Source organism: Tenrec ecaudatus, chromosome 10 (genome assembly GCF_050624435.1).
Source record: "Tenrec ecaudatus isolate mTenEca1 chromosome 10, mTenEca1.hap1, whole genome shotgun sequence".
Classification (NCBI taxonomy): Eukaryota; Metazoa; Chordata; class Mammalia; order Afrosoricida; family Tenrecidae; genus Tenrec; species Tenrec ecaudatus.
The window spans coordinates 132,140,871-132,156,868 of NC_134539.1; the positions used below are offsets into that span (position 1 = coordinate 132,140,871).

The 15,998-nt window shown below is 44.5% G+C and overlaps 1 protein-coding gene across 7 annotated transcripts in view; it reads left to right on the plus strand.

Moving 5' to 3' along the window:
* The window catches only part of SPOP (speckle type BTB/POZ protein), an 81,502-nt gene that overhangs the window by 47,674 nt on the left and 17,830 nt on the right, over positions 1–15,998 (plus strand). For 6 of the 7 annotated variants that reach the window (XM_075561652.1, XM_075561656.1, XM_075561653.1 and 3 more), the window contains 2 exons: positions 12,814–12,959; positions 14,008–14,129. In XM_075561652.1, the coding sequence (XP_075417767.1) occupies positions 12,882–12,959; positions 14,008–14,129 (200 nt within the window). In that variant the 5' untranslated portion in view covers positions 12,814–12,881. Of the gene's footprint in view, positions 1–6,020; positions 6,101–12,813; positions 12,960–14,007; positions 14,130–15,998 lie in introns of all 7 variants that reach the window. The other variant, XM_075561655.1, reaches the window with a different exon arrangement.

The window sequence follows — 15,998 nt, forward strand, 5'->3', positions numbered from 1 at the left end:
AACTTGGTATTATGAAACCTCTAAAAGGTAGAGTGTTAATAATTAAACAAAGAGACATTATCTTTAACTTAGAACGTACATTTATACAAACATGAACCAGATAAAAGACAGAAAAGCTCCTAGCTCTTTGCTATTTGAGGTCTCAAGTGCACAGTTTAAAAGTGTATCCAAAGTTTAAAAAATTTTAAAGTTAAAAAAAAATTTAAAAGTTCATTGAATATTTTGTTCAGCTAGCTTGAACTGCAAAAAGCTACCCATGATAAACATTCAGAAGTCATTCCAACCTTACCTTTAGGAAGTCAGTGTGACCTGTAATTGTTTGTCCTTTGGATAATGAGACATTATTGCCTCCTGGGCTGTATATTATTGAGTACACTATTAACGGAAGAACCAAAAAAGCTCCTTTCAGGTCACAGCAGTTCCTCGGAATTGAGTCTATCCAAGCCTTTCCATCGTTGTGTGTGTGTATGTGTGTTGTTGTTTGTGTATGTGTGTGTGTGTGTTTGTTTTTTTGTCAATCTTTTTGGTGTCTTATGCTTTGGAAAATGCAAATGTCTCTCAGGTTTAAAATATTTATGACACTGAGGTTTTTCCTTACTTGAAAATTATACAAGGCTTTAAGCCAAAGGGGGAAAGAACAGAAAAAGCGTGATAGGCTTTCTGAAAAGTGCCTCTCCACTGCCCAGCTGCGCAGCTTTGCTCCCAGCCATCTGCTGTGTATCTGTAGGTTACATTGAACCACATTAAATTGCTGATAGTTGACTACTTTTGACCTACAAAGCAACAGTTTTAGGTTCAACCTAGTTTTTTCAGAATCTTTTTTCCTAATTTTAGGTCGTTGATTTGGGGTGGGGGGTTTACAATTCTCGAATGCATTAAATGGAAGATGGAAGAATGCTACCGGGGAACGGAGAGAGGTAAGAGCGGCTCTCCCAGCCGTCGCTGAGACACCTACAGAGGCTGCGCTAGCATGGCATATACTGCCAGCCCCGCTGTTGGGAGAGCTCCTACTACTCAGGGACTTCATCTCCTATTACTGAGAAAAGCATGATTATATAAGGGTTTAGTTCAAATTGCCATATCTGCTCCAGTGTACGCCTCCTGAATATCAGCCGAGGCACCTAATTTGACCACAAAAACTGCATAAAAAAATGGGCTGAAAAACTCGCCTTATCCTCAAGTATATATGGTAGTTACTGATTTGTGATTTCAAAGTGAAAAAATTATAGCTGATCTTTCTTTGTAGAATGTGCTTTACACTGCCTGAGAAACTTGTCTTTACTGGACTAAGACTTGAGGTGCCTGGCTAGGAATAAGTCATGTAAAAGATCAAATTAAAAAAAAATCTTACCATAGTGAATGAAGGGGGAAGTGCAGAGTGGAGACCCAAAGCCCATTTGCTGGCCACTGGAGATCCCCTTGCAGAGGGGTCTAGGGGAGGAGATGAGTCAGTCAGGGTGCGATGTAGCACCGATGAAAAATAGAAGAATACAGCTTTCCTCCAGTTCCTAAATGCTTCCTCCCCCCAACTATCATGATCCGAATTCTACTTTGCAAGTCTGGCTAGATCAGAGGATGTACACTGGTGCAGAGAGGAGATGGAGGCACAGGGAATCCAGGGTGGATGATACCTCCAGGACCAGGGCTGTGAGGGGTGATACTGGGAGGGTAGAGGGTGAATGGGTTGGAAAGAGGGAACCAATTACAAGGATCTACATGTGACCTCCTCCCTGGGGAACGGACAACAGAAAAGGGGTGAAGGGAGACGTCGGAGAGGCCAAGATATGACAAAATAATAATTTATAAATTATCAAGGGCTCATGAGGGAAGAGGGAGCAGGGAGCGGGGAGGGAGGGGGAAAAAAAAGAGGACCTGATGCAGAGGGCTTAAGTGGAGAGCAAATGCTTTGAAAATGATGAGGGCAAAGGATGTACAGATGTGCTTTATACAATTGATGTATGTATGGATTGTGATAAGAGTTGTATGAGTCCCTAATAAAATGTTTAAAACAAAAACCAAAAAAAAGACCAAATTAATGATTCGCATTGCACCGCAGATCTAGGATACTCAGCTATGTTCAAGGGCCTCTTCTTGACATGTGAAAGAAAAAGGCAGAAATGTTAACGAGCTTGAATACAACTGGGTGTTTTCAGTTATCAAAGTATTTTTACTGAGTGCCTTCGGTTCCAGGCAGCCTGCACCAGGTGACAAGGATCACAGAGAAAAGTGGCAAGGCCTTTTTAACGAACCTTAAGTCTATCGGAGGCAACAGAAGTGTTCAAAAATGTAAAAGAAGTCAGAATGTGCATGGGGAGGTTCGATTCAAGACATGCTCTGTGCAGCATGACATCATTAGTACACGCTCTCTCTACTACTATGAAGTTGAGCATTCTAGTCATAAACTGTCTGCTATTGATTAACTTGAAGAATCTCTTGGCAAAATGAGTGAGGACTTCATGGTCTCGTAATACCCACTAGGAGATATTCTGTGACTTGCCAGCTACCTTCCTGGGCATTTGAGCAGTTTTTGTCGTTAACAGAGATGTTTTGAAGACTATATCTTGATGTGACTCAGGAGAAGTCTAATCTCACAAGTCAGCACTTAGAGGACCAGAGAAATGAATGAGGGCATGTAACTGAAATGTCCGCCACCCCAGACTTGTCGGTACTAGGAAGTTGGCTAAGCTTCGGAAGAGAAATGTCTCATTAGAGAACTTGGATGGTCGTGCCTTCACTTGTTTGAAGCCAGGAACAATCTTGTTTGTCTCCTGCAAAGGTTCTCAAACTATGACCCTCCCGTACACCTCCTCTTTTCTAAAATTGTCTTTCTGCTGGGCATCTTCAGCAATTGGCATGAAGTGCTAGAAAGTTCATGTAGCACCAGGCTACTTTGCTGATGGACACTTTGCCCATGGTGCCCGCTATGAGTGAAATTAATTAGGCTTGTGCTGTCCTAGTCAATTTCCCTCTCAGCAGGCCATGTGGTTCGAGCTGAGAATCTGAGGCTGATTCTTCATTTCTTCCAGTTCTGGGTTGGACATTAAAAAGGAAAAAGAGAGAGAGAAATATGATGTTATTTTTAAACAAATAAAAGAAAAAGACAAAAGAAAAGTAAGAAGCATATAGGATGAAAAGGCTGCCTAAGACCATAGTGGTGCTTTTTTAAAATTTCTGGATGTAATCTTGAACCATGGTTTGGTTGCCATAATTAGGCAAAAACAAACAAACCACCCTGGTTTTTAACACTTGGCTTCTTCTTAGACATGGAAAATTTATAAGTTGTTAGTTATTAGGTAAATTTGAAGATTTTTTTAATTTGAACTTCAAAATAAATCTAAGTTAGTATTTTGTAATCACTTACTATAGGGCTGAGCTTGCAACCCACACTTGTAAAATTCATATCTTCATTGCATCTACACCCAAAAGAAAAGGTTTTCTTTTAAAAATCATTTTATTGGAGGCTCGTATACCTCTTGTCAGAATCCATACATTCATCCATTGTGTCAAGCACATTTGTTGCCAACATCCTTTTCAAAACATTTTCTTTCTACTTGAGCCCTTGGTAGCAGCTCCTTACTTTTTTCGATCCCTCCCCACCTTCCCCTACCTTGTGAACCCTTGATAATTTATAAATTATTTTTTCATGTCTTACACTGACTGATGTCTCCCTACACCCACTTTTCTGTTACCCAACCCCCTGGGAGGGGGTTATATATAGATCATTGTTATTCGTTTCCCCTTGCTCACCCCCCCCCCTTCCCTTCCCCTCCTGGTATGGCTACTCTCTGTATTGGTCCTGAGGGGTTTCTCTGTCCTGGATTTCCTGTGTTTCCAGCTCGTTTATCTGTACCTGTGTATGTGCTCTGGTCTAGCCGGATATGTAAGGTAGAATTGGGGTCATGATAGTAGGAGGTAGGGGAGGAAGCATTAAAGAACTAGAGGAAAGATGTATGTTTCAACAGTGCTATACTGCATCCTGATTAACTCATCTCTTCCTTGTTACCCTTCTGTAAGAGGATGTTCAATTGTCTACAGATGGGCTGATACCTGATCCCATCGATGCCTCATGATCACACAGGCTGACGTGTTTCTTCCATGTGGGCCTTGTTGCTTCTCAGCTAGATGGCCGCTTGTTTTATCTTCAAGCCTTTAAGACCCCAGACCCTATATCTTTTGATAGCCAGACACTATCAGCTTTCTTGGTCACATTTGCTTACGCACCCATTTTGTCTTCTGTGATCTTGTTGGGAAGGTGAGCATCATAGAATGCCAAGTTATGTGAACAAAGTGTTTTGTGTTGAGGAAGTACTTGAGTAGAGGCCCGATGTCCGTCTGCTACCTTAATACTAAACCTATAAATATATGTACATAGATTTATTTCCCTATTATATATAAATGTTTACATATGTACATGCCTGTATTTAGACCTCTATAAATATCCTTTGCCTCCTAGTTCATTCCTCTTTTTCCTTTTCCTTTCCTCTTGTCCCTCTATCAAGTTTGGCCTTCATTCAGGTTTCAGTAATTCCCTCAACTACATTGCTCTTGATCAAACCCTACCAGGCCTCCTATGCTCTCCTCGCCATTGATTTTAGATCACTTGTCTTTCCCTTGTCCCTGGGTTTGTTTCCCCCACCTCCCTCTCTCCCATGCCCCCCAGAACCGTTGGTCCTGTTGTTTTCTCCTCCAGATTGTTTATCTGCCTATCTTATCTAAATGGACATGTAGAGACAATAAGAAGCACAAAAAAACAAGACAAAACAAAACGACACAAAAAAGAAAAACCTATAAATAGTTCAAGGTCTGTTTGTTGACCGTTAGGAGTGCTTTCCGGTCGACTCTGAAGGGGTACCATGCTCTGGCCCCAAAGTCTATTTTTGGTATTCCCTGGGGACTTCATTGCTTTGCTCCCCTTGCTGCTCTGTTGCACCCCTTAGCGTTTCACCCCGGTGTGATGGGGTCAGTTTGGGCACAATTCCCACACTGTGCCTCCATTGATGCCTTTGAAGTGCTGTGGGTCAGTGAGGGATATCATGTCTCGTGATGGGCTGGCCTTATGGTCCTCTCCGTGCATTGGGTGCTCTGAGCAGGAATATTGTCCTTGGGGCTTGGTGGGCCAGGATGTGTTCCACTCTCTCTCCTCTCATCGTTTGCTCCTGTGTGGCCTGATCAGACGTGCCCCTCTGCCTGAGCGGTAGCTTCACTGCTGTCCTCTGAAGTGAATTCTTCGGTGGTGGTGGTGGTGGTGGTGGTGGTGGTGGTGGTGGTGGGCCCAGCCCTGCAGACCTCTCTACTGGTTCCCTGCTTCATGCCAGTATGTTGCATTCACGTCTCAGCACAGCAGGTTGCAGTCTGGTCCCTCTCTCCCTCTCCTGTGGAGATATCAACAACACCCTTCCCTTGGGTTGGTTAATGCCCTGTTCCCCCTGCTGCCCATGTTTTTTTTCTTTGTTTTGCTTTAATTGTCTATTAGGGGCTCATACAACTCTTATCACAATCCATACAGATATCAATTGTGTAAAGCACATCTGTACATTCCTTGCCCTCATCATTCTAAAAGCATTTGTTCTCCACTTAAACCCTTGGCATGAGGTCCTCATTTTTCCCCTCCCTCCCTGCTCCCTCCTCCCTCATGAGCCCTTGATAATTTATAAATTATTATTTTGTCATATCTTGCCTTGTCTGACGTCTCCCTCCACCCAGTTTTCTGTTGTCTGCCCCCCAGGGAGGGGGTCACATGTAGATCTTTGTAATCGGTTCCCTCTTTTCAACCACTCTCCCTCTACCCTCCCAGTATCGCCACTCACACCACTGATCCTGAAGGGATCATTCGCCCTGGATTCCCTGTGTATCCAGTTCCTATCTGTACCAGTGTTCATCCTCTGGTCTAGCCAGACTTGCAAGGTAGGATTCAGAGCATGACAGTGGGGGCCGGAGAGGAAGCATTTAGGAATTAGAGGAAAGTGGTATTTTTCATCGGTGCTACATTCGCACCTTGACTGGCTGGTCTCTTCCCTTAGACCCCTCTGCAAGGGGATCTCCAGTGGCCAACAAATGGGCTTTGGGTCTCCACTCCGCACTCCCCGCCTCATTCACTATGGTAAGATTTTTTTTTGTTCTGGTGATGCCTTATACCTGATCCCTTTGACACCTTGTGATCACACAGGCTGGTGTGCTTCTTCCATGTGGGCTTTGTTGCTTCTGAGCTAGATGGCTGCTTGTTTGCCTTCAAGCCTTTAAGAGCCCAGCCGCTATACCTTTTTTGATAGCTGGGCACCATCAGCTTTCTTTGCCACATTTGCTTATGCACCCGCTTTGTCTTCAGCGGTTATATCGGGAAGGTGAGCATCATAGAATGCCAATTTAATAGAAGAAAGTATTCTTGCATTGAAGGAGTACTTGAATGGAGGCCCAATGTCCTTCTGCTACCTTAATACTAAACCTATAAATATATGCACATAGATCTATTTCCCCATCCTCATATATAAATATATTTGCATATGTATATGTCTTTATCTAGACCTCTGTAATTGCCCTTTGCCTCCCAGCTCTTTCCTCTATTTCCCTTTACTTTCTTCCTGTCGCACTATCATGCTCAGCCCCTACCTGGGTTTCTGCAATACCTCTTCGTTACATTACCCTTGATCATGCCCTACCAGGCCTCCCACACCCACCTCACCACCAATTTGAATCACTTGTTGTTCCCTTGTCCCTGGGTTTGTTAACACCACTTCCTTACCCCCAACCTCCCCTTATCCCATGTCCCTCTGGAACTGTCGGTCTCGTTTTCTCCTCCAGATTGTTCATCCAGCCTATCTTATTTAGACAGACCTGCGGAGATAATAACATACATAAACATAAGACTGAGCAAACCAAGCAACAATATACAACAAAACAACAACAAACCACTGACAAAGAACAAAACAAAACACAACACAACAAGAAAGAAAAGCTTGTAGTTAGTTCAAAGATCGCTTGTTTGCCTTTAGGAGTGTTTTCCAGCCCAGTCTGTTGAGGCACCACACCCTGGGCCCAGAGTGCACCTTCAGCATTCCCTGGGGACCTTGCCACTCCATTCCCTTGCTGTTCCGCTGCACTCCCCCAGTGCTTTGCCTCGGTGTGGTGGGATCAGGTCAGGTGAAATTCCCACACTGTGTTTCTGTTGCTGTCCCCCGCAGGGCCATGGGTCAGTGAGGGACATCGTGTCTCAGTGGGTCGGGCCATGTAGTCCTCTCTGTGGACTGGTTGCTCTAATTGGGGTCATGGTCCTCAAGGCCTGGTGGGCCAGGATGTGCTCCAAAAGAGTTTTAAGTAGGAATTTTGCAACATTCTCTTGGGGATTTATAAAATGGCCAAGAGTGCATTTACTTACCATTGGACAAATAAACAGTTGTGTGATATGTGTGTTCTCCATCAGCTGCAAGCTTGCCGTGGACTGTGCACCGCAGCCGCCGGTCTCGTTTGTCATTGTTATTGCAGAGATCGCCTTTCTGCTGGGCGTCTTCAGGCAGCAGGCTCAGCGCAGTGCCAGTGCCTTGCTCAGCTTGCTAGTTTAGGTGAGATCGCCAGCCATGAGTCAAAGACTGTTGAGTGTATCTGGGATTACATGTTTTAATTATAAATGCCTGCAGGACAGTGTTTATGACCAATGAGGACAGCACTTAATCCCACTTATTAATAATCTCACTCTCTGAGGGTGCAACTATGGCTTATTAATTCCCCCCAGTGCTTGTAACTTTAAAAAATGCTCAGCAAGTTTGTGAGTTGGATTAATATTTAAAGTGACTTTTTTGTAATTGTTATTCATGTATACCTCCTCCTACAAAGGATGTGGTACAGCATCCCAAAATACTTAACACACGAAATAGTAAAACAAACAATTGCTTGGATTAAAGCAATAGAAATAATAATGTTTTACGAAATGGTAAATATGTATGAATGCAGATGAGTGTTACATCAGATATGGCATATAGAACAAGCATACAGATAGAACCAACGTAGGAGCCTGTGGTTTTAAAAGAAGGGCCGTAAATTTGTCCCAGCTTTCTAGTAGCCAAGCAAAGAGGGAATAAAGATGATCAGTTATAAAGTGATAAGGTTCATAATATCCATGGAGGGAGAGGAAAAATCAGGAGCTGATACCAAGGGTTCAAGTAGAAAGAATGATGATGACAACAAATGTACAAATGTGCTTGACACAATGGATGGATGTATGGCTTGTGATAAGAGGTGTACAAGCCCCCAATAAAATGATAAGAAGATTCATAATGTCCATAAGCAGAACACAAACCCAGGGTTCAGTAAAGAAATTTCTCTCCTGGGTGTTGTAAACCGAGCAACGTGTAATAGAATGGAGCACATCCTTACACAATATCTACAACTAATACTGTATACTGAAAATAGTCCAGATAACAGTTTACAGTTAAATACTTAGGAAATAAATTTGTATTGTCATTTTTGCCCCAAACCAAACTCATTGCCATCGAGTCCATGCTGACTCGCAGCGGCCCTCCCTGAGTTTCCAAGACTTAACTGTTTACAGGAGTAGAAAGTCCAGTCTTTCTCCTGCTGAGCTGCTGGGGCTTCAAACTGCCGATCTTTCAGATCACAGCCCACCGCATAACCACTAGACCGCTGGGTCATCCTTATTTTAAAAGAAATGAGAGAGAAAAATGAAGGATCTTTTCTCAGTCTTATCTTCACCTTGCCTTTTCCACCATGAATTTCATGCATAGCCTGTCAATGTTTTTTCTTCTACTTCTGCTTTAATAATCTATACATAACATTCCAGAACACATTAGCATGGCCTTTGATCTCCATAGTTTGATAGAACTAGTTCATTAATTTTAAGTGTCAAAAGTTAATCTTCTTTGATACAGAAATAACTCAATTGAATGATCTCTTCCCATCCTAATGTATTGTAAGTTTCTCAGAAGAGAGTCTTGGCAATCTTTTTCTAAAAGGTCCAACCTTCTTGAAACCCCTAGGAGTTCAGACCTAGGCTCACCATGAGTTCAAATCTACATGATGGTTTTTTCTTTCTTAGTGCTTCTGTGTGGAGGTTCTCTAGGGCAGTGGTTCTCAACCTTCCTCACGCCGGGACCCTTTCATACAGATCCTCATGTTGCCATGACCCCCCCCCTCCCAACCATTAAAGTATTTTCATTGCTACTTCATCACTGTAATTTTGCTACTGTTACGAATCGGGCGACCCCTGTGAAAGGGTCGTTCGACCTCAAACGGGTCACAACCTACAGGTTGAGAACTGCTGCTCTAGGGCAATGATTCTCAGAGAATATTTACCAGACCAGCAACCTCAGGATCACCTGGAGCTTGTTAGAAATGCGGATCATCCAGCTGCCCCCAGACCTCTTCATCAGAAACTGTGAGACTGGGCCCAGCAATCTGTTTAACAAACCATCCTGAAAGCTGGTAACGTCTGAGAACCCCGGCACCTAATGTACCTTGTTGATCAGGTGCTGCCCGTGGATCCCAGTTCCTAGCGAGCCCGTGACAGAGTAGAACTGCCCCCTAGGGTTCCCTTGGCTGCAGTCTTCCCGGAAATGTTGTCAAGTCTTGGTGTTATGGAGTCACACAGTGGGCTTGAGCCACGGGTAGCTTAGTCACTCTGAGGAGCTTGGATGACGGTAACTTTGAAACCACTTTAAATATTAATCCAACTCACAAACTTGCCGATCGCTTATTTAATAATAATGGGGGGATTTAATAAAACATAGTTGCACCCTCAGAGAGTGAGATTATTAATACATGGAATTAAATGCTGTCCTCAAACTGCCCCGCAGGAACCTTGGTGGCACTGTGGGTTAGGCATTGGACTGCTAACCATAAAGTCAGTGCCTCAGACCCACCAGCTGGTCCATGGGGGAAGGATGAGGCTGTCTGTCCCCATGAAGATTGAGTCTCAGAAACCCACAGGGCCAGTTCTACTCTGTCCTGGAGGGTTGCTGTAGGTCAGGATCACCTTGATGGCAGTTGTTTGTTTTCTGGCAATATAACCAACTACACTCACTTTCCTCTGAACATGGGTGGAGTGGAGTCCCATTTCCCCATCCATGGGACAGTAGAGTTGTCCTTGCTGGTATGGTAAGTATGAAGTACTTAAGAGCTATTTGTGTTTCTATTTTGTGAGCAGTACTTACAAAGGGCTGCTGACCTGTTTCTTACTGATTTTGCAGGAACAATTTGTCAATTTATATCTCAATGAGTGTATCATTTGTCATGTGTTGCAGGCATTTCTTGCAGTTGGTCTTTTGGTTTTATGTATGGATATTTAAAACCTAACTATAACCAAATTAATCAATTTTTAAAATAGCTTTTATGTTTCTAAAGGCTAAAGAGAAGGGAATTTTGAATTGGAATTGATCTGCTGCTGGGATACCCTGTTGAGACCTGTAGCAGATCTTTGAACTTGGGCTGAGAGAACAGTTTGATTGGGAAACACTTGTACTTGCAATCAGAAATTGACACTATTGGGGTGATAAAATCGCCCTGAGAAAGAATGGAGATTGAGACAGTAGTTGAGGATTAACCATGAGGAATAATAGGAGAGGACGATAATGCAGTAAAAGAGATTGAGGAGGGATCAGAAACAATGAGCAAGGAGTAGAGTCGGGAAAAGTGGGTGATGCTTGAATGTACCGCCCTACTGCTGCCGAGAAATGGATTTATCCAAGAAAGGGATAAATGTTCCCTTCCCACGGAGCATGGTAGTGGGGCAGGAGGAAAGTCAAGGGAGATGGAGGAAAGAGCTAGGAGTCAAGGGGCATTTATAGAGGTCTAGACAAAGACATGTATATGCAAATATATATATGAGGATGGGGAAATAGATCTATGTGTCTATATTTATAGGTTTAGTATTAAGGTGGCAGAGGGACTTTGGACCTCTACCCAAGCACTCCCTCAATGCATGAATACTTTCTTTTATTAAATTGGCACTCTACGATGCTCACCCTCCTGACACAACTGCTGAAGCCAAAGTGGGTGAATAAGCAAATGTGGTGAAGAAAGCTGATGGTACCCAGCTATCAAAAGAGATAGTGACTGGGGTCTTAAAGGCTTGAAGACAAACAAGCGGCTATCTAGCTCAGAAGCAACAAAGCTCACATGGAAGAACACACCAGCCTGTGTGAACGCGTGGTCCCAAAGGGATCAATTATCAGGCATCAAATAACAAAAAATCATATCATTGGCTGCACACCTCCATGATACGATCGCCGAAGACAAATGGGTGCATAAGCAAATGTGGCGAAGAAAGCTGATGGTGCCCGGCTATCGAAAGAGATAGTGTCTGGGGTCTTAAAGGCTTGAAGTTAAACAAGCAGCCATCTAGCTCAGAAGCAATAAAGCCCACATGGAAGAAGCACACCAGCCTGTGCGATCACAAGGAGTCAAAGAGACCAGTTATACGGCATCATGCAAAAAAAAAGAATGTATATATGTATGTGTATATATATATGTACATATATATATACACCATAGTGAATGAAGGGGGAAGTGCAGAGTGGAGACCCAAGGCCCATGTGTCGGCCATTGGAGATCCCCTCATAGAGGGGTTTAGGAGAGGAGATGGGTCAGTCAGGGTGCGATGTAGTACCGATGAAGAACACAGCTTTCCCCCAGATCCTGGATGCTTCCTCCCCCCAACTACCATGATCCGAATTCTACCTTGCAGGACTGGATAGGGCAGAGGTTGTACACTGGTGCATATGGGAGCTGGAGGCACAGGGAATCCAGGATGGACGATACCTTCAGGACCAGGGGTGTGAGGGGGGATGATGGGAGAGTGGAGGGTGAGTGGGTTGGAAAGGGGGAGTTGATTACAAGGATCCACATGTGACCTCCTCCTTGGGAGATGGACGGCAGAGAAGGGGGGGAAGGGAGGCTCCGGATAGGGCAAGATATGACAAAATAACAATCTATAAATTATCAAGGGCTCATGAGGGAGGGGGGGAGTAGGGAGGGAGGGAAAAAAAAGAGGACCTGATGCAAAGGGCTTAAGTGGAGAGCAAATGCTTTGAAAAAAAATGATGAGGGCAAAGAATGTAGGGATGTGCTTTATACAATTGATGTATGTATATGTATGGATTGTGATAACAGTTTTATGAGCCCCTAATAAAATGTTTAAAAAAAAAAGAAAATGGTGAGGGCAAAGAATGTACAGATGTGATGTATGTATGGATTGTGATAAGAGTTGTATGAGCCCCTAATAAAACATTTTAAAAAAATATTCCCTTCCCCAAAAATGGTCCCTTTAGGGAGCAGATAGCAGCAATCAGACTACTTTGAACACCTTTCCCGGTGAGTTCAGGAGAAGGAGCTGTGGGGGCAGTGGCTAAGCCTTTGCTAACCAAAGGTTAGTGGTGCAGCCTCGGCCGCCCCTCCTTGGGAGAAAGCTGTCTTTGTGTGCGTCCAGAGAGATGATGGCCTGGCAGCCCCCAGCATCTTTGGGAGTGGAGGGTTTATGCCGGTGGCAAGGGTGTGTCCACATTAACTTTGCTGTCTCCTTTTCAAGGTGTGATGGATATGTAGTTTGAGTGCCATTGTCTAGTTGAGATAATATTAAGTACTTTGCAGAGGATACAGATAAGGTGGCTCATTGTGACTCCGAGATCAGATGGGGTTGGCCTTCCTTCAGATAATATTTAAATTTGGGACATGGATGGTAAGGAAGCCACTTAAATGACCAGGGTAGAGCAGCCCAGGCGGGAGACAACTTTCTGGCCTGTGGACGACCCAACAGAGAGAAAGTGCCTCAGTCTAATCAGCTCCTCTTGTTTCTGGCGTCTGACCCAGGTGAAGAGGAAGGCAAGGGCCGCCTTGCCCCCTGACTGTGAAGATCTTGTTCAACCTTCAAACTGGCGATGTCAAGGGTTCCAAGTCCTCCCCCTCCGGCAGAAATGTCGAGTGGCCCTGTAGCTGAGAGCTGGTGCTACACACAGGTAGGGAGAGCTCACGGTGAGAACCCTGGCCTTGGGAGGGCACGGCGGGTGCCAGGAAGGAGGCTGGGTGTCTGCTGCACTGGGTTACCTGCTTTCTTTGGGAGGGCGCTGTTAACTACCAGGGGAAAAAGGTATGTTTGGGCCACTGTTTTTCAACAGCGGTTTACCAGGGAATCTTGGAAGCTAGATAACATACACTCTGTGATGGAGATATGTTTTCAGCAGGGCTTGGAAGGAGTTCTTCCCTGTCCCCTCACAGGAAGCGGAACTGGAGCACACCTGAATTTTTAGAATTTGGGTGTACTCGAATGTTAACTGGAATGGGAAAAATTGGAGGCGGAAGTCCTGCTGGCAATCTCCCTTTTAGAAAACAGGGTTAACACACGTGTTGCCTCATAACCAAATCTCTTGCCCTGTGGATTTTGAGCCAAGGCAGGAACCTGCAGTGCCCCCACAAAGCCGGTCACCGGCTGCACCGTTTTGTGTGCTGCTCTCCACGGCCGAGCCGGTTTTCCAGTCTCCTGCTGTAGGGCTTTGACGGGTACTTTTTCCTACTCTGGTTATCAATCTGCATCACCTAAAATTTAAGAACTTGAGCCTGTCTTGGTTTCCTTTGGGTCATGCCCGAACTAGTTCAGACCAGTTCAAAGCCCAGAGTCCTCTCTTGGGCAAGACCAGAGAAAAGCAAATTGGAGACTTGCAGCCCGAGGCAGTGACCGCAACATCTCAATCATCTCACATCGCACTGCGCCAAGAGGTTCAGTTTAGATGCCTTTGTATCATCTCTCCCACTCTGTCCATTGTTTTCCACTTTCCATCCAGTGTTTTTGGAATTGACAAAGTTAGGAGAGCAGCTGTGGGTGTGAGATTTGTGAACTTGGGTAGAGGAACCTGAGGCAAGAAAAAGCTGAGCTTCCTACCTCTCTCCCTGTGGGGCTTTTGCAGGGGAGGGAGGGAGGGAGGGAAGTGGAATGATGAGCTGAGCTTCAGCCTGCTGTTCTAGGTTGCCCACTTCCTCTTTAATTGCTTCCTGGTTTTCTGTCAACAGATCAAGGTAGTGAAATTCTCCTACATGTGGACCATCAATAACTTTAGCTTTTGCCGGGAGGAAATGGGTGAAGTCATTAAAAGTTCAACCTTTTCATCAGGAGCCAATGATAAACTGAAATGGTGAGGAAGATACATCTAGCTATAACGTTTTTTTCCTAAAAGTTGCCTGTTTTCTCGGTATAGACTGAGGTATAAGCTCAGTGAAGGCAGTGCCTGACTGACAATGCGTGGGGGCTCAGTAAATACGTGTTGAGTGAATGCCTCCGGTTGCCAGGTGCTGTCGAGTCCGTTCTGACAGATAGTCACCCCGGGAACAACAGAGTGAGCTGTCCGTCCTTGGCACACCTGTTGTTCTGTTGGAGCCCGATGGGCAGACACTGTGTTCGTCCATCTCGTCGAGGGTCTTCCCCTCTTGTCTGCTGACCTGCTTGACCAAGCTTGCTGTCCTTGCCCACGGAGAAGTCTCATTGGTAATATGTCCAAAGTATTTGAGACTGAACTGGCTACAGAGTACGGTAACTAAGAGGGCCAGTGTACTCGCTGATCTCTGCACCTGCTGGGAGTGGTGACTGCTTGGCGGACTGACCAATGCCTGTCCTTCTGAAGGGACTGGCAGACCTCTACTTCAGCTGGTTATGGCCATGCATGAATCAGGGCTGACCGCTGTCCAACTTTTTTACTTTTCAAGAAAAGCCAGAGACCGTGGTTTTTATTTTTTGGTACTCTTTTTCTTTTTAAAATATAATTGTGGTAAAATACATATAGCAAAACATTTGTCATTTTAATCAGATCTGTGACATTGCTTATATTCATCATGTATGACTAATCATCACTCTGTTTCCAAAAAGAAACCTACATTTCAATGTAAATTTGACTGTTGAGTGGTCTTTGTGTTTTTCTTTTCCTTTTTCAAGTAACAGAAGGGGTTTATTTGCTGCTGTAGCTAGAATGGCCTCTGGAGGGGCAGTCTGATTCCGCGGCCCCATGGTGAAGTTCAGAGTGATGTATCCCTCTGCCCTGCCCCTCAGAAGTTATTCAAAGCTAGGTCATACATTCGAGGAATGGTTTCTACCTGGCCTCACTGAACTGAGTGACCCCTGGGACAAGAGCAACCTGATCTGGAGACGAGAGCCAGTCCCACCCAAACCACAGGTCCAACATCTAGAAGAGGTGCAGCTATTTCGGAGACAGCCATGTGCCCACTGCAAGGACCCAAAATCCTGTGTTTCGCTAATTTTTGACCTTTGATAATTCACTGGGGTTGTTTATTTATTGCTGGCTGTATGAGGAGGCTTCGGAAATTTCATGGAGAAGTGGAATGCAAAGATGACGGAATTTTCCCATGAGATTTCTGAAACCCCCTTCTACCTCAAGTGTTCAGAGCAGAGCTTATTCTTAGGCTTTGTAAATAAATCCCCATCCTGTGCACAGTACATAGGGAGCTTTGAGGCTTCTGCATTCCCTGGAGAGGCATGGGATTGAGCCACCTGTCGGGACTCTGCACACCCTACGGATGCACGGTGTGTATATGTGGTGGAGAGCAGTGTCTGAACCACATGCAGTTCAATTAATGACATTTACGGCTCAGTTGAATGTATTAAATTCTGTCTGAATTTTGTTTTGATTCATCAGTAACAGATTGGCATTTCCAACCCTCCTTAGAATCCAGGTTTAGAACTGTGCCTTCTGTCGTGGGAGTTGGCCTTCCTCTGTACTTTCTCTATACTGCCTCCTTTAATCTGAAAATGTTATGACTCGTTTGGAAAACATGGTGTCCCATTCACCTACTACGTCAGAATACCTTCTCTCCCAAGGTGATATGAAAGGGTTCACCTGAGACTGTTTTCATGGTTTCATCACTCAAACTCACGGCCACTGGTCGAGTCCTTTTCTTAGTGACCCTATAGGACAGGGCAGAATTGACCTTGTAGGTTTCTGAGATTTTAAGTCTTTATGGGAGTAGAAAACCTGAGCTTTCTCCTACCAAGT